Source organism: Canis lupus, chromosome 12, assembly GCF_003254725.2.
Source record: "Canis lupus dingo isolate Sandy chromosome 12, ASM325472v2, whole genome shotgun sequence".
Taxonomy (NCBI): Eukaryota; Metazoa; Chordata; class Mammalia; order Carnivora; family Canidae; genus Canis; species Canis lupus.
The window spans coordinates 33,174,454-33,197,625 of record NC_064254.1 but is presented as its reverse complement, the minus strand read 5'-3'; the positions used below and the strand labels follow the sequence as shown (position 1 = coordinate 33,197,625).

At 34.5% G+C, this 23,172-nt stretch overlaps 1 protein-coding gene across 15 annotated transcripts in view; it reads right to left on the bottom strand.

Annotated features, from left to right (window-relative positions):
- FAM135A (family with sequence similarity 135 member A) overlaps positions 1–23,172 on the bottom strand; it is a 132,602-nt gene that overhangs the window by 73,125 nt on the left and 36,305 nt on the right. For 11 of the 15 annotated variants that reach the window (XM_025444975.3, XM_025444978.3, XM_035697421.2 and 8 more), the window contains 6 exons: positions 15,331–15,470; positions 15,147–15,217; positions 13,720–13,893; positions 10,254–10,380; positions 9,274–9,427; positions 5,328–5,405 (listed from right to left, as the gene is read on the bottom strand). In XM_025444975.3, the coding sequence (XP_025300760.1) occupies positions 5,328–5,405; positions 9,274–9,427; positions 10,254–10,380; positions 13,720–13,893; positions 15,147–15,217; positions 15,331–15,470 (744 nt within the window). Of the gene's footprint in view, positions 1–5,327; positions 5,406–9,273; positions 9,428–10,253; positions 10,381–13,719; positions 13,894–15,146; positions 15,218–15,330; positions 15,471–23,172 lie in introns of those variants that run through there. The other 4 variants (XM_025444977.3, XM_025444981.3, XM_035697423.2 and 1 more) reach the window with 2 other exon arrangements.

The window sequence follows — 23,172 nt, the reverse complement described above, 5'->3', positions numbered from 1 at the left end:
ACCCTCATTTGAGCTTTCAGTGAGTTGTAATCTTTTTGCTGATGGAGGATCCTGCTTTGATGTTGATGACTGTTGACTAATCAGGGTGGTGGCTGCTGAAGGTGGAGGTGGCTATGGCAATTTCTTAAGACCACAATGAAGCTCGTCAGATCCACAGACTCTTCCTTTCATGTAAGATTCCTCTGTAGCAGGAGATGTAGTTTGATAGCATTTACCCACAGTAGAACTTCAAAACTGGAGTCAATCTTCTCAAAACTTGCTTTATGAACTAAGTTTATGTAATATTCTAAACCCTATGTTGTCATTTCAACAGTCTACACTGTTGAGACTCATCTCACAAAATCACTTTCTTTGCTCATCCTTAAGAAGCAACTCCTCATTTGTTCAATTTTTATCAAGAGACTGCAACAATACAGTCACATCTTCAGGCTCTGCTTCTAATTCTAGTTCTCTTGCTATTTCCACATCTGCATTTACTTCCTCCACTGAAGTCTTGAACCTCTCAAAGTTATCCTCGAGGGATAGTTTGGCCTCCCTATGAATCACACATGTTCTTCATGCCATCAAAATGGTGAATCCTTTCCAGAGGTTTTCGGTTTACTTTGCCAAGAACCACCAGAGGAATCACCATCTATGGCAGCTACAGCCTTAGGAAATGAATTTCTTAAATAATAAGACGTGGAAGTTGAAGGACTCCCTGATCCAGAAGCTGCAGAATGGATGTTGTGTTACCAGGCTTGAGAACATTAATCTCATTGAACGCCTCCATCAGAGCTCATGGGGGACCAGGTGCATTGTCAATGGGCAGTCCTATTTTGGAAGGAATCTTTTTTTCTGAGCAGCAGGTCTCATCAGTAGGCTTAGAATATTCTGTAAACCATGTTGTGAACAGATGTGCTGTCATCCAGGCATTGTTGTTCTATTTATGAAGCACAGGCAGGATAGATTTAGCATAATTCTTCAATGCTCTACGATTTGTGGAATGGTAAATGAACACTCGCTTCAACTTAACATCATCAGTTACATCAGCCTCTATTAGGAGAGTCAGTCTGTTCTTTGAAGCTTTGAAACCAGGCACTGACTTCTCCTCTCCAACTATGAAAGTCTGGATGGCATCTTTTTTCTAATAGAAGGCTGTTTCGTCTATACTGAAAATCTATTGTTTAATGAAGCCACCTTCATTACTTATCTCAGCTAGATCTTTTTTTTCTAATAATACATTTATTTTTTATTGGTGTTCAATTTGCCAACATACAGAATAACACCCAGTGCTCATCCCATCAAGTGCCCCCCTCAGTGCCTGTCACCCAGTCACCCCCACCCCCCACCCTCCTCCCCTTCCACCACCCCTAGTTCGTTTCCCAGAGTTAGAAGTCTTTATGTTCTGTCTCCCTTTCTGATATTTCCCACTCATTTATTCTCCCTTCCCTTCTATTCCCTTTCACTATTATTTATATTCCCCAAATGAATGAGAACATATAATGTTTGTCTTTCTCCGATTGACTTATTTCACTCAGCATAATACCCTCCAGTTCCATCCACATTGAAGCAAATGGTGGGTATTTGTCATTTCTAATGGCTGAGTAATATTCCATTGTATACATAAACCACATCTTCTTTATCCATTCATCTTTCGATGGACACCGAGGCTCCTTCCACAGTTTGGCTATTGTGGACATTGCTGCTATAAACATCAGGGTGCAGGTGTCCTGGCGTTTCATTGCATCTGTATCTTTGGGGTAAATCCCCAGCAGTGCAATTGCTGGGTGGTAGGGCAGGTCTATTTTTAACTCTTTGAGGAAGCTCCACACAGTTTTCCAGAGTGGCTGCACCAGTTCACATTCCCACCAACAGTGTAAGAGGGTTCCCTTTTCTCTGCATCCTCTCCAACATTTGTGGTTTCCTGCCTTGTTAATTTCTGCCATTCGCACTGGTGTGAGGTGGTATCTCATTGTGGTTTTGATTTGTATTTCCCTGATGGGAAGTGATTTCTCATGTGTGTGTTGGCCATGTCTATGTCTTCCTCTGTGAGATTTCTCTTCATGTCTTTTGCCCATTTCATGATTGGATTGTTTGTTTCTTTGGTGTTGAGCTTAATAAGTTCTTTATAGATCTTGGAAACTAGCCCTTTATCTGATACGTCATTTGCAAATATCTTCTCCCATTCTGTAGATTGTCTTTTAGTTTTGTTGACTGTATCCTTTGCTGTGCAAAAGCTTCTTATCTTGATGAAGTCCCAATAGTTCATTTTTGCTTTTGTTTCTTTTTCCCTCGTGGATGTATCTTGCAAAAAGTTACTGTGGCCGAGTTCAGAAAGGGTGTTACCTGTGTTCTCCTCTAGGATTTTGATGGAATCTTGTCTCACATTTAGATCTTTCATCCATTTTGAGTTTATCTTTGTGTATGGTGAAAGAGAGTGGTCTAGTTTCATTCTTCTGCATGTGGATGTCCAATTTTCCCGGCACCATTTATTGAAGAGACTGTCTTTCTTCAGCTAGATCTTGTGGATCGCTTGCTGCCTCACCTTACACTTTGATGTTATAGAGACGGCTTCTTAAGCCTTATGAACCAATCTTTGCTAGCTTCAAACTTTTCTTCTTCAGCTTCCTCACTTCTCCTGGCCTTCATAAAACTGAAGAGAGTTAGTGTCTTGCTCAGGGTTAGGCTTTGTCTTAGGGAATGTTGTAGCTGTTTTTTTTGTTTTTTTTTTTTTAAGATTTTATTTAAATTCAAGTTAGTTAACAAACAGTAATATTAGTTTCAGGTGTACAATGTAGTAATTCAACACTTCCTTACATCACCTTAGTGCTTATCACAAATGCACTCCTTAATCCCATCACCTATTTCACTCATCCTCCTGCCCACCTCTCCTCTGGTAACCACCAGTTTGCTCTCTACAGTTAAGAGTCTGTTTCTTGGTTTGCCTCTCTTTTCCCCCCCTCCATGCTCATTTGTTTTGTTTCTTAAATTCCACATGAGTGAAATTGCTACTAAAACTTTCTCCATAATAGCAATAAAGCTGCTTTGCTTTCTCATCATTCATGTGTTCACTGGAGTAACACTTTTAATTTCCTTCAATAATTTTTCCTCTACATTTACACCTTGGTTAACTAGTTTGCAAGAGGCCTAAGCTTTTGGCCTATCATAGCTTTCAAGATGTCATCCTCATTGAGCTTAATCATCTCTAGCTTTTGACTTAAAATGAGAGATGTGTTAACTCCTTCTTTTTACTTTCACACTTAGAGGTTACTGTAGGGTTATTAATTGGCCTAATTTCAATATTGTTCTGTCTCAGGGAATAGGAAGGCTGGAGAAGAGGGAGAGAGATGAGAGAAAACTGGTCAGTGGAGGAGTCAGAACTTATTAATAAGTTCACCATCTCATGTGGGTGTGGTTGGTTCATGGTGCTCCAAAACAATTAAAATAGTAACATCAAAGATCACTAAGCACAGATCACTGTGACAAATACAATAATAATGAAAACATTTTATGATTGTGAGAATCACCAAAGTATGACACACAGACACAGAATGAACAAATGCTGTTGGAAAAGTGGTGTCAACAGACTTTTCAATGCAGGGTTGCTACAAATATCCAATGTGTAAAAAATTGCAGTATCTGTGAAGTACAATAAAGTGAAGTATGCCTATATATGGGTTTTGAGTCACTTTTTTACAAAAAAAAAATGTGTTTTACACACTTTTCTGCAATTTGTTTTTTTCTCTCAGCAATTTTATGTGGAAATCTGGTATATAACCCTAACGGTTTTTTTTTAATGGCTGCATAATATTCCCTGGTGTGAATGGAAATTATAATTTCTTCCCTACTCTACTCTTTGTCTAATGATAGGCATTTATCTTTATCTTCAGTGCTTTGTTACTAAGAGTAATGCTATAATAAATATGCTTATACATATATATTTACATACTAGTACTCATATTTTTAGGATATGGGTTAACAAAAGTGGGGTGCTAGGTCAAGGGTAAACACATCCTAAATTTATTTTCTAAATCCACCCATCTTTTCATCTTTTTATTCATTCAACAGAGATTTATAACATAGCTCAGAAAATGCCAATGTAATACTAGGTGTTAAGGATAAAACCTATCTCAATAAAAATATTACTAACCCCATTATGGTTTGCATCAAGTCTTTTCCCACCCAACCCAAAACCGTGCCCTTCTTTATACAGGACTTACATAAGCAGCATTCTGTACAGTTATTTAGAATTTAGAATGATCAAATGTAAACTGATAGGCTAGAAATACCATAGTATAAACAAGAAGTGTATTTTTATTGTTAAAAGGACACTAAGGCATGTTAGAAATGACCACAATTTCATACTATGAATTCTTTAATTTTATACTTACTTAAATGAGAATATAAAACTATATTCTAAAAAAATGTCCATAAATAAATCTTTAACCTTTCTTTTTCTTTCCTGATAATGACATCAGTTTCTCCATTAACAGTTTTAGTGAAAATTTGGCCTAATTTAAATTTTTCTGAGCTAGTTCTCATCTGAGATATAGAAAGATTTTGGCTCCTTAATTTCCTTTTGTTCATACTTCTGAAAATCAAGAAACAAATACTATGATTTTACTTTTAATTTCTACTGCTTTTCATAATTTTAAAAAATGTAATTATAATGGGTCTATGTAATAACACAAAATAAAAACCTTCAATATACTTATGAAAGAGCAGTAAGTTAAATATTATTGCTATTCAAGAACAAAAGTCTAAAATATACAGGGAAATATGTAAATAAAATGATATCAGAATATTTCTGTTAAAATATATAATAACGAATAGTTATGATTTGATTCTATTTTGTTTTTGATACTTTGTTTTTTAATATAAATAAATCCAAATTGACATAAAAACAAAACTAGATACTGAAGATGTTTCTTTTCTTTATTTCTGTAACGCATGAAATTAGTTTCAGTTTTTAAGCCATATTTCATTATTACTAGACCTATCCAAAGATAAATTGACTTGGAACAAATTTAAGGTAATTATCATTAAACCAACAAATCTGGCAATAAACATGTTTTCCAAAAAGTGCTCTTCACAGTAACTATAAAAAGAATATGGAAGAAAGCCAAAGAAATCTTTGTATTTACCACTTTAAGATTTAATTACAAACTTCAATATTTTAAATTAAGAAATTAACCAAAGCTTATCTACAAACAAAATTGATTCTAGAAGTTAAAATAATAGTTGGAGCATTCTATATTAATACATATTTATGAAATTTGACACTAATTTAATGTAAAGTTTCATACTAATAAAAAGGGATTATTTACTTAACCTATTTGTAAACATACCTAGACAGGTGTCTTTCTGGGTTCGTGGCTGTTTTCTTCTGAGAAGACGCTCATAAAGGACCTGCATGTTGGCCTTGGCTAGTTATAAGGATTGCACACAGCACTAGTTACTAATACTCCTTTTACAACAAACTTTCCTAGAATTTTCCAACTTGTTATTAGTAGACTTAGTATTGATCTGACAGTACAGTTAGCTTAGAACACTAAAACAGAGTCTTTCAGTTAGTTAATTAGCTTATTAGAATTGTAAATGATGTACATTCAAGTTTATATTACTTCATTCTTCTTTCTATTTAGATATATACACCATTCAACATTTCATAAGGTTTGTCATTTCAATATTATTTTTATGTTTTAATTTCTTAGAATTTTAGAGCTAGCAGGGATCTCAGACATAAGCTAGATCAACCCCTGCTTTTATAAGTGTAGATACCAGGGCCCAGAAAGATTACATAATTTGCCAAAGCCTAGATTCCAGAACTTGTGACTCCCATTTCTAGTAAGAGCTGCTTACACCAAACCGATATGTAACTACATGTCATCCAAAAAAAAAAAAAAAAATGTACATCATTCAACTAGGGGAAAAGAAAATGGCAAAAGCAGAAAGGAATTCAAGGCATTATTTTAAAAGATGGAATAGAATTTAGATACATTTTTGAAGCATGGTAGAGTTTAAGACTTTTAAATATACTTATTTAAAAACTCAAGAAAAATATCAAATAGTAAAAGGAAATCCAGTAAATGTCCTCTATTCAAGAACTACTTTAGGGGCGCCTGGCTGGTACAGTTGGTTAAGTGTATGACTCCTGGTTTCAGCTCAGGTCATGAGACTGAGCCCCGAGTCAGGCTCCATGCTCAGTGAGGGGTCTGCTTGAAACTCTCTCTCCCTCTTCCTTTGCACTCCCCACCACCCCCCCTCTAAAATAAATAAATAAATCTTAAAAAAACTGTGCTATATCCATATATTAAAACTGGTAAATATAATAATTAGTCAACAGTGTTTTATAGAAGTATTATCTAGTGCTTATAATTTAATTTTGGTAGGATAAAAATAATGTTAATACTTAAGAATATGTAATTGTTTTATTTTAAATAGTTAACAGTATTTTAGATGTTCCCTAGAAGATGCATTCAAAAATAAATTAAAATTTGCAATAAATAGAAAATATAAATATGAAAATTTTAAGAATAACACAAAACGCTACCTACCAATATTTATTGAAGATGAGTCTTGAATTTAAAAATCCTTAGGAAACTATAATAAGCTTTGTGTTGATGCCTATATAGTTTTCATGTAACAACAAAAACTATATTGTGCCATTTCATTCATTCATTTATTCAACAAATATATTTTAAATAGGTAGTATGTGAAAGGTACTCATTTTATTCTTATCACTATTATTTGCTTATTTAAGACTAAAGTCTAGGTTTGCTTTAGGATTTGGCTTCTGATAAAATATTTTAAGCAAATAATTTGGAATAAAGTTTATACTCACTTAAGTAATTAACTTCTGAAATTAAATATAAGGGCTCATAATTTCCATGTTACAGGTGTAAGGTCAAATTAATTTTATATAACATAAAATCCATTCTTCTCTGTGAGAAAATTTAAGACCTGATAAATAAGTGAATTATCATGCTGAATTAGATTAATAAACTAGAAATAAAGTGCTAGTATATTAACTATTTGAAATAAATCTGTGGTTTGAAGAGATGCTTATTGTAGATATTAATTATATATTTTACCAGTAAACATTCTTTTTAGAGAGAAATATTTTGTAAGTTAAAATGTGATTTACGTGTTTTTTCATTATCAAATATTACAGGTTAAATCTATTTGAAAATTACATGCAAATAGATGTCTTCCTTATACAGGCATTTATAGGCCCACCTCATATGTGACTCTCTATATTAAAACCACTGAAGTCTCATCTCGCTGGGTGAGTTTCTCTTATTCATTCCAATGCTGGACTGATCACTTATTAAAGGAAGAGAAGTCAAAGCTCTTTAAAGATAGAGACCCTGTATTTCCTCAGCATCTAGCTCAGTACTTGACACAGTAGGTGGCCATAAAAATCCCAAGGGAATACATATTAAGAAGTGTTAGTCCTAGAGCTATTTTACACTGTTTGCCTTTTGAATGTCCTTATCTTTCCTTCCTATTCACGCACATTTGGTTCCCTTTAATCGCCATATCTTTCAAATGAAATCTACTTCCTATATAGTAAGCTAGTAAGTGAAAGAAATGGATTCAAACATGCACTCTAACTACAAGATTATGCCTCTACAAATTCTATTACATTATTCAACATCAAAACTATTAACAAATTTTCTTGTAGAAATACCATCATACATGGCTTCTGAGTTTCACATCACTTCTTTTTATAATTCCATTTCTTGGGTACAGGATATTGTCCTTCATTAATACTGTGGCTTAATGGTTTGGTAGTTTAGTCATTAACCAAAATTTATATAATTCTAAGATGTGTTGGAGTTCAAAAAAAAAAACAAATCAAGAAATATATGGAGCATAATTTTTCCATTAATTGAGAATAGTGATAGCCTAAATTAGTTCTATTCTACAAACATTTCTTTCATGTTCAAAAAAGAACATTTTAAATAGTTTAAATTTAAGACAGAAATCTTAGACAGGATTTTCCTAAGGGAAACAGAAAGATTCTAAGTATATAAAATATCAAGAAAGAAGAGTATTTCAGAGAACAGTAATCAAAAGATTTCCACCATTTTTGTCTTGGGAAAGAACACATGAGCAAAAAAGAATAAATTTCCCCATTGCTTGTACACCTGTATATAACTGGGATACTTGAATTAAGGATTCCAAATAGTCAACTGAGTGGTATCTGTTCATTAAATCCACTGGACTAGCTGCTCATAGGCAGTGGCACAATACCCAGCTGGATTTAAGTGAGGTCAAATCATTACATGTTCCTAGAATTCTTATGAATCCCCCAATAGACAATTATAAAAATAGGCTAGTACTCTCAAACCCAAGAATCATTTCTAATAACAGTAACTATTTTTATGAGTGCATCAATATTGTTAAAAGATTGAGATCTTTGAGAAACAAAGAAATAAAGAGCACTGATTAAAATAAAACTGAAAAGTAATTCTTGATTTATTCAAGTATATAATGATAAAATTAATTTATTAATAAATTAATGGAGGGATAACTAATGTGTGCTTAATAGATAAGCTAGTAGCTGATGTTTGAAAAGAAAAGCTTATTAAACTATCATAAAAAGGTCTGAATAAAAACTTATTTTGGCTAATCCCAAAAATTTATCTTCTGCAAAATAAGTACAAAAGCATTTTGCAAACTACAAATGATACTCAAAATCAAGGCAATATGATTTTTTGTTGTGTACTATTATAACATATGCAGATATTACTGTTGGACTCAAATCTAGATGGATTGTTTTAGTGATTATATTTCAAAATGTTAAAACTGAGTAATGTTATTATTCTCTGAAGTGAAATAAAAGAAATAAGATTTGAGATCACTTAAAACCAAATGTATATAAAAATGTTCCAAGTACCCACAATCTGCTTAGATTGTTAAATATTTGAAGCACGGATTTAGTTTATCTTTCCATGATTCTATAGATAATCATAACATTTGCTTTATAGTATGCTTTCTGGTTATATTTTCATAGGAGTAGCATATTGACATATATTTTTAAAAAATCTATCAAAAGACTCATTTCAAACTTAGCATGGAGGAGTTACCTCTCTATATCATAAAATTTTTTTTTAATTGTAGAAAGTAATTACCAAGGGTCAAAAAAGATGGAATCAAGAGAGAGGTAAAAGTGAAGCTTATAAACATTATAGGTTTAGTATAGAAAAACTATGGCAAAGCTGATAGCAAAATGAGAATGAAGAGAAGACTTGAACTATAGGTTAGGTCTGGCTACTTTTAACATACCCAGTTCTAGTTTCTGACAAGAGGGAATCTCTTCTGTTACCGTAATGAAGTAGCTGTGCAATCCTTTGAAGGCTAGCAGCAAAGTGGCACAAAGTGTATAATGAAAATGATAGGCATGATGTAGGAAGGAGTCTGCAATGATGAAGCTGCAACCCTAAACAAAGAATGGATTTGGGATATAGAATGTTAGTTATCAAAAATCTAAAAATATTACATTTGAAATAGTAAAACAAAAGGAAAAAATCCTAAGCATTTATTAATTAGTTATTCTAAAACATAAAAACAAAATCAGCAATATTTTAGGGTGTTGCTCTTTTTCATTCAAGTAATTTAAACACATAAAATGTAACTCTAATAATTTCAATTACAGCGGGCTTTTAAAACAAGCAGATTATAGGGGTCGTAGAAGGGGAGGAGGGCGGGGGAGTGAATGGGTGACGGGCACTGGGGGTTATTCTGTATGTTGGTAAATTGAACACCAATAAAAAATAAATTAAAAAAATAAAACAAGCAGATTAAATTATGGTTTTTGAAAATTTGAGATTCAGATTCCATTTGTGAGGGACAGATACTCTGCTTTTATAGTGTCAGCCCATTTCCTTCTAAGGGAACAGTGGTTGTACTTGTACTACTTGCAAGCTTAGGTTTCAACCCTGGCAACTGATCTTTACAAGGTCCTTTGGAGTGATGCTACCAGTTCTGTTAAAGGAGCAAGAGGTAACAGTAACAAGTTGAAAAAGGCACTGGGTGTCAAAGACCTCTATCCACTAAATCTGGTAAATCTTTAAGTATCAGGCTAGTTTTCATAATAAACAATCAGAACCAATCAATTTGTTAAGATCATATTTAACTAGGTCTGTAAGTTGTTGAGCTAAGATAATTAATAAACAAAATAAACATAACATTCACAGATGAAACAGTTAAAGAATACTTCATTTAAAATGAAAGGAAAAAGGATGTATGAATGTATCAGTTCTTACGTCTGGTGATAATTGTTTTGTGTAGTTAATACCAAAGACCACGCTTTCAAGAGTAGGAATCACAGAATCTTTGTTTTGTGCTGGTGCATTTCTATTTAACCAAGTAGTCTTCACAGGGCGAGGAAAGCTGGAGGAATAAATATTACATTATTATTGTCATAATAGTCTATTTGAATGTTAAATGTTTACAAAAGAAAATTTTCTAAAGATAAAGAGCAAGACTTTTGCATGGTTATAATTCCTAAAGTACTCTTAAATTTTTTTAATAATTGGAATTATTATGAAAAGGCAATGAATATATAAAAAACTAAGACTAGATGCCTGAGATAATTTTTCCATAATTGGGCTTCAGGAAATCTCAAAGAATTCTAAAGATAAAACTGTGGAATCTAGAGTAGTTAAATGACAAACGGGGGTCAAGCTTTAATCTGGAAATGCTGGACTGTCAGAACCAGTACCAAGTTTATAAAGTTAAAAATCAAATATGGATGCTAGTTACAGGAATAAAGAGCTTCTCATGTAAATGTAAAAAAAGAAATATTACCAAATCTACTTGTTATCTCTTTTTCTCAAAGACAAGATATTTCCTTTCTCTTTACTACAAATCTAGAAACTCTATTAAGACAAACTTCAAGTAGTCCAAGTTACTGTCTCAATCGCATATTATATAAATTACTGATGTTAGTATTAATATTATATTTAATATACCGTAAGTTCTATACAATAAGCATATTCTGTTTGAATGTTTAAAACCATATACAATTTTGAAATAAAGTATTGGCTAGTTGTAAGTAGGCCAAAGCATTTGAACTGTTTGGCAGTTCGGCAAAAAGGAAAAGACAGGAAAGTAAATCAGTTTTGCCATAAGCAGAAAGCAGCCTTCATTTGCAAAAATTAATTTGCTTTGCAAAAATATCGATATCCCAGCAAAGAAGGGCATTGCAATCCAATGGTAAGTTACACTTGCTACAATATGTTTTTCAGAATTGAGGCATAAAACGTGTACTTAAAAAAGTTCAAACAAAAATAGGTTATGTAAAAAAAAAAGCAAAGAAAAATCCTCTGTGGGGTTACATTTATTACAAAAAATTGATTTAACGTCTTTAGTTGGGTTGATAGTAGAAACTGTTTTCAATAAAAATAACATTTAAAAAGATGATATTGTAAAATACGTTTCCATTTTGTTTAGAGGAGAAAAAAAAAATCCATCCAGAAAAAAACTTCCGAAAAAACTTGTCAAAGCATAGTGAGGAATGTTACCCTTAACATGACCCCTCCAGCAGCAGGCACCAGCAAAAAAGCTTTTCTTTACCCTTTTCTTGCTTCCCTTCTCCAATCTCTCATTTACAGACAAGGAAAAAGGCAGGGAAAGATGTTAACTTCTTTCATGGTGAAGTTCTAGCCGCAAGAGAGGGGATATGAAGGCCCATGACAGCTAGGTAGGCCCAGCAACCTCAGCTGCTGCAGCACCTCAGTATCCTTCCCAGTCACTAACCAGAGCCAACAGTTAATCCTCTTGGCTTCTGATTCTGAGCCAAAAATCTCTTCTTCCAGTAGACGGTCTCTAGGAGATGAGCTGCCTCTTTTTCCTACTAGTCTGTGGCAAAAACTGCTGCATTGCAAGAGGAAGCACACATTTAACTCACTAGGATTGGTGATATAAATATCACTAACTCTATTTAGTCCGGGCCTTAGAAAGCAACATGAATAACCTGAGCTAACCTCTATGAATTGTTTGTACATTTCTTAGAAGAGAAACTGAGCCAGTGTTATATATATATATTAAAAAAAAAAAAAAAAAAAAGGAATGGTTGAAATGATTCAGTTAGGATTCTTACTGTAATTACAAGAGATTTAGAAAACTACAGAAATGTATTTTATCATTACACTTTCAGCATTAAAACCTGACATAATTCATAAAAAATAATATTGTATACTACTTATTTGAAAGTTATATTTCAAAAAAGCCACTTTTCTTATCAAAGAAGTTTTACTCAGTTATCATGTTATTACATATTAATTTATTCAATCAACATCTAAAATTTTTTTGAAGTTTTTAATAAAATTACATAATAGGAACAGTTCCCTATTACATATCCAAAAGTTTTAATAACCAAGAACAAGCTCTCTAAAGGCTTAAGAGGTAAGACAAAGATAGCAAAACAACTAGTTACAGATCTAACTATAGAATAAGGAAAGCAAAGCAAGTGATTAGGAGAAACATTTATTCCTGGCCCTGTGCTCTCAAAGAAACCATGCAACTACACAATGGCAGAGGTTCTCAGAGGTTTTGTTTTTTTATTTTTTTTCAGAGGTTTTAAGAGAGTTTAAGGATATGTGCCATGGGAAGCTGTTACTTGTGGGCCATAGGTTAAGTTGTACTGGTCTTCTATAAACTTTGAGGGTAATTATACAGAATTACCTATTTAGTTTTTCTGATAAATCAGTTTAACATTTTTTTAAAGATTTTATTTATTCATGAGAGACACAAAGAGAGAGAGAGAGAAAGAGAGGCAGAGACATAGGCAGAGACATAGGGAGAGGGAGAAGCAGGCTCCATGCAGGGAGCCTGATGTGGGACTTGATCCCGGGACCGCAGGATCACGCCCTGAGCCGAATATAGATGCTTAACTGCTGAGCGACCCAGGCATCCTTGTTTTCTTTTCTTTTTTTTTTTTAAGATCTTCATTTTAACATTTGAACCCTGAAGTATCACCCCAAGTATCAGTTGTTGGAATCAGACTGGAAAAAAATTGTAGACAGTTCAGTAATCAAATCAACTTGGAGTCTTTTCATTTAAGTTACTAATTTTGAAAGTGTCCGTCTGTTGCTCATACCACAAGAGAATGATGTTTATTGAAAAAACTGAAGGGCCTGAAATATATTCTCACATAATGAAAGACATCTCCCTATGAAAGTGGCCAGAGAAAATAATTATCTCAATGCATTTATTATAATCTAGAATATTATGTACCTTTAGGCTAAAATGGTACGTTATAGTTTAAAAAGTTTATTAGTTAAGATACACAAATTGATTAATGACTTAGAAAACAAGAATTATTATATAGCACAGATTTAAGAAAAAATTAGGCAATCCAGAGAAGAGACCAAGAAACTGAGAAAAAACTAATACTTTTCCAGAAAATGAACACAGTATAGCATTATTTAAAAACACAGATACAGACTAAACAATGCTGTATGGTTATTTCCAGACTGCATTATTTTCCTTGGTTAGTTTATTTGACAAAGATTGCTCCATATTTCTGTATTAAAAGATTTATCAATCTAATGTTTCCATGTTCTTAAAAGTTATTATTTTATTACTCTAGTCTAAACTGAAAACATTTATTTCATAATATAAATTAGAACTCCCTCATTACTTCAATTATCTTTATCAAAGTATATGTTTTCACTATAAAATGAAAGATACTACATTAATAAGGACCAGAGTATTGGCTAAATTTACCTTATTAGTGGCTGGTGTAGTGCAACTAATGATGCATGAACTGTAACGGACACAACAGAAAGGTGGAAATAATCAAACATAACATTAACATGATGATGAAGGCCTCTATGGAGGCTAAAGTGCAGCTTCAATGTTCGGCTACTTATTAGTTGCAAGGCATTCAGATCATCTGCCCTAGAAAAAGCAACACATTTACATATAAGTATGGCATATTTAGTAAAGGTTAATATTTTGTAGAGTAGTTTCAATGATCAAAACATTTAGTTACTGAATTACTTTTTTAAAACTTAAAATGAGAATAATTTTTAAGGCATCACATTTGCATTAAACAGGAATGTGAAATCTAATAATAAGAAAATAACCAGATCTTATATTTAGTTTTCTACCAGTCCATGGATACAGATTTTCACTAACGTCCCTATAAAATGTAGTTAAAATTATTTTTCTTGTAAAAAATTTTATCATTAAGTGCTGCTTGAAATTAAGCAAGCAGCTGGTAGATATTTGATTATAGATATACTCTGTCATTAGACTGACACATAAAAAATTAAAACAATGCTATGAGAATGATTTCCAAGTGTGTTTGTGTATATGTGTGTATATATTTTAACCCATACAAACATTATAACTACCTATAATTTACAAACTACTCATTTCAGCCTAATTCATTTACAAAATTCTGACTTGGTTTAAAAATAACCCCAAAGGCATTCTTACAGGGGAGAGGTAGCTACCACATAAAAAATTCTTATTCCTCCATGATAGTAAAGAGGACATCTCATATAGACCTTTTAAAATGTGACTGCTTAGTCATGTATCCTACAAGTATCTAAATTTATATGTAATTTTCAAGTATTTCTACAAGTACATTTGAAATGAGAGAAAAACCCTACAAAAATAAAATTGTTAAACAAATATGATTCTTGTTTTAAATGAACACAAGCACAGTGTGTCCCTAAAATATATGACTATGTGTCCAGATGTGTGAACAAGTTCACAATAGTCAATCCTAAAACTTCCTCAAGGGCTCCAGGAATTAATGAACTAGAAAAAATTGCAAAGTATAAAGGTCATCTGTCTTAAAAACTCTCTAATCATCAAGAGTCCTGACTAAAGATGGCATCACTCATGCCATAAGATGGTCAGTTACACAGTGAAAGAGTTTGGTTATACTTAAATGTCTCATAGTAGTGGTATTATGTCAACAGTGGAGTTTCTAGAGCCTAGGAAATTATTTCTTCAAATTGTATGATTTGCTACCTGGGGCTCATGGAATGGACACAGTAGACCTAACTACTCTCATGAGACTCCACAGACAGAAGTAGTTCAAATAAACAAAAAAGGGAGAAGCTAGATTCTAACAAGAAAGTGGGGGAATAGATAGCAGTTATGAAAACTAAAGATCTTTGTTTGAATAGCCTACTTACGAATAATCTCCATCTGTGAAGTGTAGATCCAAGGATAACAAAAAATTCATTTCTTCAAGGGTTTCTTCAATCTAAAGAGAAATTACAATATAAGGGGTCTTTCTGAGTACTTATAGAAAGTTAGAAATATGCCTTGAAGCTCTACAAAAAATATTTATCTAAATACATATGAAGAGATGTTTACCTTTTTTTCATCCAACAACATTTTAACTTTGAAGATCATGACATCATTTAAAACAACCTCCTCATTTTTATATAGAATTTGAAATGTTTTACTGCAAATCAGAGATTCATGAACTGAAGCTGGAAAGGCTAGAGTCACACCTAAAACAGATAAGATATGTAACTGACAGGTAAAAAGGAAAAATTTAATACAAGTAAATTAGTACTTTAATAAGTTTGATTATATTACTCCAATGTCATTATCATTTTATATAGCAGTATTAGAACACTTCTGGAAGTTTAATAACTTCTATATAAAAAATGAGTAAGTACATGATAACCACTATAAAACTGTACAATTTGTTTTAATCTGAGAAGGTACATGAAAAAAATCTCAAGGTATATTTAAAAAAAATATATTTTAGTTATTAGAGAGAGAGAGAGAGAGAGAGAGAGCACAAGCAGGGGGTAGGGGCAGAGGGAGAAGCAGACTCCCTGATGAGCAGGGAGCCAGACCTGGGGCTCAATCCCAGGACCATGAGATCACCACCTGAACTGAAGGTAGATGCTTAACCGAATGAGCCACCCTGGCACCCCTCAAGGTAGATTTATCTTAAGAGGAATAATTGATATGTATATTCAGAAGGAAGCAATTTAGTTTTCCACTGATGCACAGTAAAGCATTTGACTGGCCACTGTCCTAGTTGCTTAATGGTAACCTCTAATCCCTTGGAATAAAGGATTTGTTTGGGTTTTGTCCCAATTCCTTGGAAATGGCCTCTAAATCCTTAGAATTTCCCTGGACAGGCAACTACATGGGAGAACACCTGAGGCTGGGGGAAGTGGAGTGCTGGAACTTATTCACAGTTGGCCCAGATAATTTATGGCAAGGAGATGACTCAGGATGTGGGCTGGCCACACAAGACCAAGAAAGGTGGGGCTTGAGACACATAATGGGAGCCCAACCTCCAGTGAGGGGAAAAGGGCCTGGAGATTGAAGTTTCGCTGATTGGTAATACTCTACATATTGTCACATACAAACTTTCTGGGAGGGTGACACATCCTGTCTCCTAGGGGAGAGAACACAGAAGCTTCACAAATCTGGGACCCTCTCAGACCTTGCCCTACGTATCTCTTCTTTTGGTTGGCTTGGATATGTATCCCTTTGCTGTAATAAAACTATAATAATAAGGAGAGTGCTTTCCTGAGTTCTGTGTGTTGTTCTAGCAACTTCAAACCTGAAGGGGTAATAGAAACCTCAAATCTGTACCCATCTAATCAGAAATGTGGGTAACTTGTGGACCCCTGAAGTGCGACCTTATGTCTGAAGTCAGCTCAGTCTTGTGGAAGACTGTGCCCTTTACATGTAAAAATGGTCTATTTCCATCCAGGTTGCAGGTGTCAGGTCATTACAACAAGGTGGAACTTAAACATTTAAACAAGGTGGGCATCTCTGCAGAGCAGGGAGCAGAGTGGGATACTACAGTCTAAATGGAATAAGGAGATGTCCATATGGAGTGGCTGCCTGATGTTGGAGCCTATGTAGGATGAAGAGGGCAATCCTGGTGGAGGGATAACTTAGGGTGAGGTATTGGGAGCCCAAGCAAGATGAAAAGGGCAACTACATGGAAGAACAACTAAGGGTGCAGGGGAAAGGGGGTGCTGGAGCCCAAATTAGGTGAGGAAGGTGTTCTTGCAGAGGGGCAGCCAGGTACAGGCAAAGGAGTCCAAAAAGGATGATGATGATGGTGAGGGTGGGTATGCGCAGCAGCAACCTGATAAACTCTCATGGGGGTAAAGTAAGGTTGAGACCAACATCCCCTACAGAAGGAAGTCCTGATACAAAGACTTAGTATGTTCAAGTGGCTTTGAGAAGAGTATCTACACAAAGAAGTGACTTGTCATGAGGTGCTGAAGCCCAAGAGGTGTAAGAAGAGCATTCCGAGGGAGAGGGAGCAGTGAGAAGAGACTGGCACATATGAGAGAATGATCACATAAAATACTATATTAAGGATAATGAAAGTCAGGTTTCTCATTGAAATCTTTCAGAGGGATGCCTGGGTGGCTCAGTGGTTGAGTGTTTGCCTTCAGCTCAGGGTGTGATCCCAGAGTCCTGGGACTGAGTTCCACATTGGGCTCCTCGCAGGGAGCCTGCTTCTCCCTCTACCTATGTCTGCCTCTCTCTGTGTCTCTCATGAATCAATAAATAAAATCTTAAAAAAAAATCTTTCAGAGAAAGGATGTATATGGAAAGTAGATACAAATATAAATGAATCCTATGGTACTGGATTGAAATTAGAAATACATGAACTCATGTTTTTCACAATATATTTAGATAAAGATTGGTGCAAATTCGCATATGCATATGTAAATATATGTGTGTGTACATACATAACTCACTAGCTCTGTTCACTAAAAAGCCCTGGGAACACATCCCCAAATATTGGTTTCATAATACTATCTTACATTAAAGGAACCAGAGTTTTTGGAGAAATGTTTGACACCAGAGCTGGGGCACAGATAGGACAAGAGAAGTCTGGATCATCTTTTCATACCAGAAAGCAAAGAAGTGCTAAAAGAATAAGGGGACATATCAAAAGGACATGGAGCTAGCTTGGAGAGGCTACCCTGGTCATTTCAGGGATGGACAGAGCATCAAAATAAATTATGACAGTAACAGATTAATATCCATTGAATAATAGAGAAATTCTTAAGTCCATATGATATATATATATATATATATATATATATATATATATATATATATCATATGAATGAAGGGAAAAAGCAGATGTTTTAAGTGAAAAAAGAAAAGTTTAGGGTAGAGAAGTCTAAAATGATTCAAGTTAACATCATTAGTAGTGGGACAGACAAATCATGTACCACCTACGAGGATATAATGAGAAGAACATAGTATCATTTCAGAGATACTCTTGTCAAAGGTGCATAACCTGAATCCAATCATGAGGAATCACAAAGCAATTCAAATTGAAGCACTTTCTACAAATTAATAGGATTGTAGTCTTTAAGAGTTTCAGGGTCATGGAAATTAAAAAGGACCAAGGAACTGTTCTATGATGAAGGAGACTAAAGAGACAACAGCTAATTACCAGCCATGATTCTGAACTGGATCATTCTTCTATAAACGACTTTATTGGGACAGCTAGCAAAAGTTGAATGGGTTGAGGATAGACAGTAATAATGTATCAACATTAATTTCTTGATTTTATTAGGGTTGTATAGAAGAATGTTCTTGTTTGGAGGAAATAGATACTGAAGTATATGGGATGATGGAGTGAGCATCATCATGTTGGCAAATTACTATTAACTGGTTCGGGAAAAATTATTTGTACTACCTTACAATTTTTCCTAAGTTCTCAAATATCGCAAAAGAAATCAAACAGAAAGAAAACCAATCGAAGTTAAGAAACTTAACTTCTATAATATTTCAGAGAAGAGCTGAGAAGGAGAAAAAATTTTCATCAAAAGAAAGTTGATTTTTCTCAAAATACCCAGCTATTGTGAAATTAGAATCTGCTGCCTCAAAAAGCACAAGTTTAGTTACTGCTTTTCCTAAGGATGCCCACTCCAACATAGCCCTCTCAAGTGGGGGCTGTTCCTTTTTCTATACTTCTACCACTACTGGACCTGGAGCTTCTTTATTCCTTACTGATATGCCTTTAGCCATTCTTGGTCTCTCCTTTCTGAAACCACCTCCACCACTGGCTTTGAATCTCTTGGACAGTACCATTCACAGTTTCATTCATGTTTTGCAGTCACTACAAAGCCTGGAAGCCCTCAGCTCTTAAAGGCTTCGTTTCTTTTTCTTTTTTTTTTTTTTTTTTCTTTTTTTAAGGCTTCATTTCCTAACTCAAGGTCTCTTTTTCCAAAACTACTCCAGCAATCAAACCTCTTAGGTTCTCTTTCCCCTCTCCTTAAGTGTTGTTGTACTCTAGCCCTCCTTAGCTCCTCATTCCTATAGTCATTCCCTAGAATTTTACATTACCTATGACTGCAATTTAAAGTTCAATCAATATCCTCTCTCCAGCTTACTCTAATGCCACAAGCTCAACAATCTTTGGACCTCATTTGGTAGATTCCACAAATCCTCCTCCTTTTTGCAATCCCTGTACCTTCTTTCAAATCCTTTCCTCCTTACCCATCTTAAATTCCATACTCCATCATTATCACTCATTCTTGCATATATCCCAATTTGCTTTGTCCTATCTAGGCAGATAGGACAGATACAATACCAACATTTACAAATATAACCTCCTGCCCTTGTACCTACTACATAACTTGTACTCACAAGCTGAGTATAGCTGGGGAAAAATACACAACTCTTCTGAATGACTATGCTTTAATTCAAGATCACTAGTCTTGAATAGACCCTCAGTGCTGCTTAGTAATCATACTATATTTTCCAAATTCATTCTCTCTCCACATTCCTAGATTACTATTTTGTAAATTATTTTCTGTCCTTCAGTTTCAACTGAGAATCTTGGTTCTTATTTCATGAGAAAATAATCAGAGAAGTTCTCTAAGCTCCATTACTACATCGACTTGCAGATGTGCCTGGACAAATTCCCTTTTTCTCTTCTCCTTTTCCTGGCAAAATTCCTCAAAAGGGTCTTTGGTATTCAACATCTCTAACTCTTCCCTCTCGTTCTCGCTTTCGCCCATTTTGTGATAGCTAGTCTTCAAGATGGTTCCCAGGGAGTTTCACCTGTTAGTATCAATCCTTGTACAATTCCTCCAACAAAGTCCCAGGGTTGATCTGTGTGAATACAGCAGAAGTAATAGACCTCTTGAGAGACCATGAGACAGAGGCAAGTAGCTAAACAACTTCTGGATTCCAGACCCAAAGAAACTATGACATAATGTTGTTTGTTTTAAATTAACTTTGGGGGCAAATTCTTACACAACAATGAGTAATTCACTTGGTAAGTAGATTCTGGCCCATGTAACTGCTCTTATCAAGATCTCTAATGTCTTCTCCTTTGCTAAATACAACAGTAATTCTCAGACCTCATCTTACTTGGCTTATAATCAGCATCAGAAAGTTAAACATACTCTCACCCTTGAAACACTTCTTTAATTTGACTACCCAGACATCACACTTTTCTGTTTTTGCTCCTATCTCATGGGCTATCCCTTTTTAATAATTTCTTAGTCAACTTCATTGTCTCTACCAATAAATTATATCCAATATTTATTGAGAGCACTAGAAACGCTCCAATAGAAAAGGAATCCTGCTGTTAGAAATGCCCTAAAAGGGATTCTAACACAGGAATAAGAAACTATACTAAATAAATTATTCTAAATTGCTTTGAAATGACAATAACTAATCTTCTGTGAAAATCACCTATATCCTCAATATCGATACTTAAAAGCTTTTGAAAAGATGAACCAGTGACTTTGTAATTTTATTCTCAACTCAGGAGCAATGGGCAAAAAATCCGCCAAGTTCTTCCCATTCATTTACTCATTCAATCAACAATATCTTTAAATACTGACTGATTACCAAGTATATGCCATAACAGTCATTTTCTAGGTCCTAGGGGCATACAACAAAATAGAGATTAAAATCTCTGACCTAATGGAGCTTATACCCTAATGGGAGGGAGAATAAAGAATAAAAATATTAAGTAAATGATACACTATGTTTAATAAGTAATAGATAATAAGTTCTTTGAAGGAAAAAGAAAAGAAGGTTAAGAAAGGTAGCAATTTTAAAAAGAAAGTCAGGCAATGCTTAATTGAGAAGATGACCTATTAGCAAAGAGCAGAACAGATTCATATATCCCTTTCTCTTACTATATGCCACTAGCTTGCTGCCCCTTATTCACCTTCATAGAAGCGTAAAGGCTTATTCGCTGAAGGAGATAAAACAGAGGCCTTCTGAAGTGAAAGTCACCTGGCAAAACTGAGAGCATGGGTATATGAACATAGGCCATCCTGACTACTGAATGCAGAGATACACAGAACTTCTCCTCTACTGTGTTCCCAGAAGCTAGCAGTTAGATTCTTACTCTTCAGGAAGGAAATAGACAAAGGTCCTCTCTGGCATTTCAAGAAGTGTAAGGAATCTAAGATTTTATGCTACTTGCAAGCTAACACACTAGTCTGCCACAGTTTCATGAGTGCTGAGAGAAGACATGAGATTCCTGGGTCAGAGACAAAGGATTTTATTACTTATAGCATAGCAAGCAGCACGAGCTGCATGATCACATCAGTTCCCGTTGTCCTTATTCCCCCAAGATCTAGGAGGGTGATAGAGGCAGGTCCAAGTGGATGCTATGCATACAGTGGGTTTTAGGTCAGAACTGAGGAACTCTAAGCTTAGGAAACCTTAATCTTTTTTTTTTTTTTTTTTTTAAGATTTATTCATTTATTTATGATAGACAGAGAGAGAGGCAGAGACACAGGAGGAGGGAGAAGCAGGCTCCATGCTGGGAGCCCGACGTGGGACTCAATCCCGGGACTCCAGGATCGCGCCCTGGGCCAAAGGCAGGCGCTAAACCGCTGAGCCACCCAGGGGTCCCCAGGAAACCTTAATCTTTTATAAAGGGCTATAAAAAAAAAAAAACCTGTCTAATCTTTGAACTAGAGGGAGACATTATCTTTATTATACTGTACAGTAAACAAATCTTCCTTCTGCTCCAGACAAGGAAATTATCTAAATCTTCCAAAGCTCTTCACTTATACAAACATCTTAAAAAGTTAGTCTGGAACAGAAGTCTTTCAGTGTCTCTGTTCACAACATATACAGAAACATGAGAAACATGAAGAATTATTTTCAACAATATACAGAATAATACTCAGATTCTTCACGTTTTTAATGTGCAGAATCTGAGAACCCAACAGATCTATATAATACTTAATACCTAATTATATAGATCTATTACAATAGATAATATCTATAGACAACTGATTTCAAAGATTCCTTAGCAAATGGCTCACAATATCACCCTATGCAAAGGTCAAAGAGACAAGTCTCAAGTATGTACTCAGAACTTCCAATTAAGTTTCCTTTTAGTCATGTATATACAACTGAGGACTATCAGACACTGGAAGAAAGCTTGCAAGTTAGAGACCAAAACAAAAAAGAAAATTAAAAAACTTGTAGAAAAAAAGACTATCAATATTGTTCTTAGAGAAAAGGTATTGCATTTCATGAAACAAGAAAATGTTGCTATGATAGAGGAATACTCCAAAAACACAGGAACATTTGGATTTTAAAAGAAAAGAAGGGATTAGAGTTAAGGAGGAAAACAAAAAGGAAAGAGAGGAGGAAGAAAAGAGGAAAAGTCAGATAAGGGAGAGAAAAACAACAAAAGTAAAAACTCAAAAAGGGATTAAAGTTGAAGAAATAAGTGTAATAGAAAGTACAAACGAAAGACAAAAATGGAAAAAAGGAGAGAAAAAAAAAACTAAAAAGTAAGAGAACCAGTGATGATGATCCAGTATCGGACTGACAGAAGTTCCAGATAGAAAAAAACAGGGAAGCAGGAGAAAATCATTAACAAAATAAGAAAACTTCCCAGAACTGAAGCACATGTTTCCAGATTAAAAGGTCCCAACAGGTACTCAGAGATCCAAGGTACATTATCATGTGTCATAAGAACACTAGAAACAAAGAGAAGGTGCTACAAGATTCCTGAAAAGGGAAAAGGGTCACATAAAGAATCAATCAGATGCCTTTGGAATTCTCAATAGCAATATTACAAACCAAAAGACAATGGAACAATATTTTCAAAATTCTGAAGAAAAGAGTTCTACCCTGGAATTCTATACTTAGCTAAACTTTAAAACAAGAGAAGAATAAAGACATTTTTAGACATGGAAGGCTTCAGAAAATTCC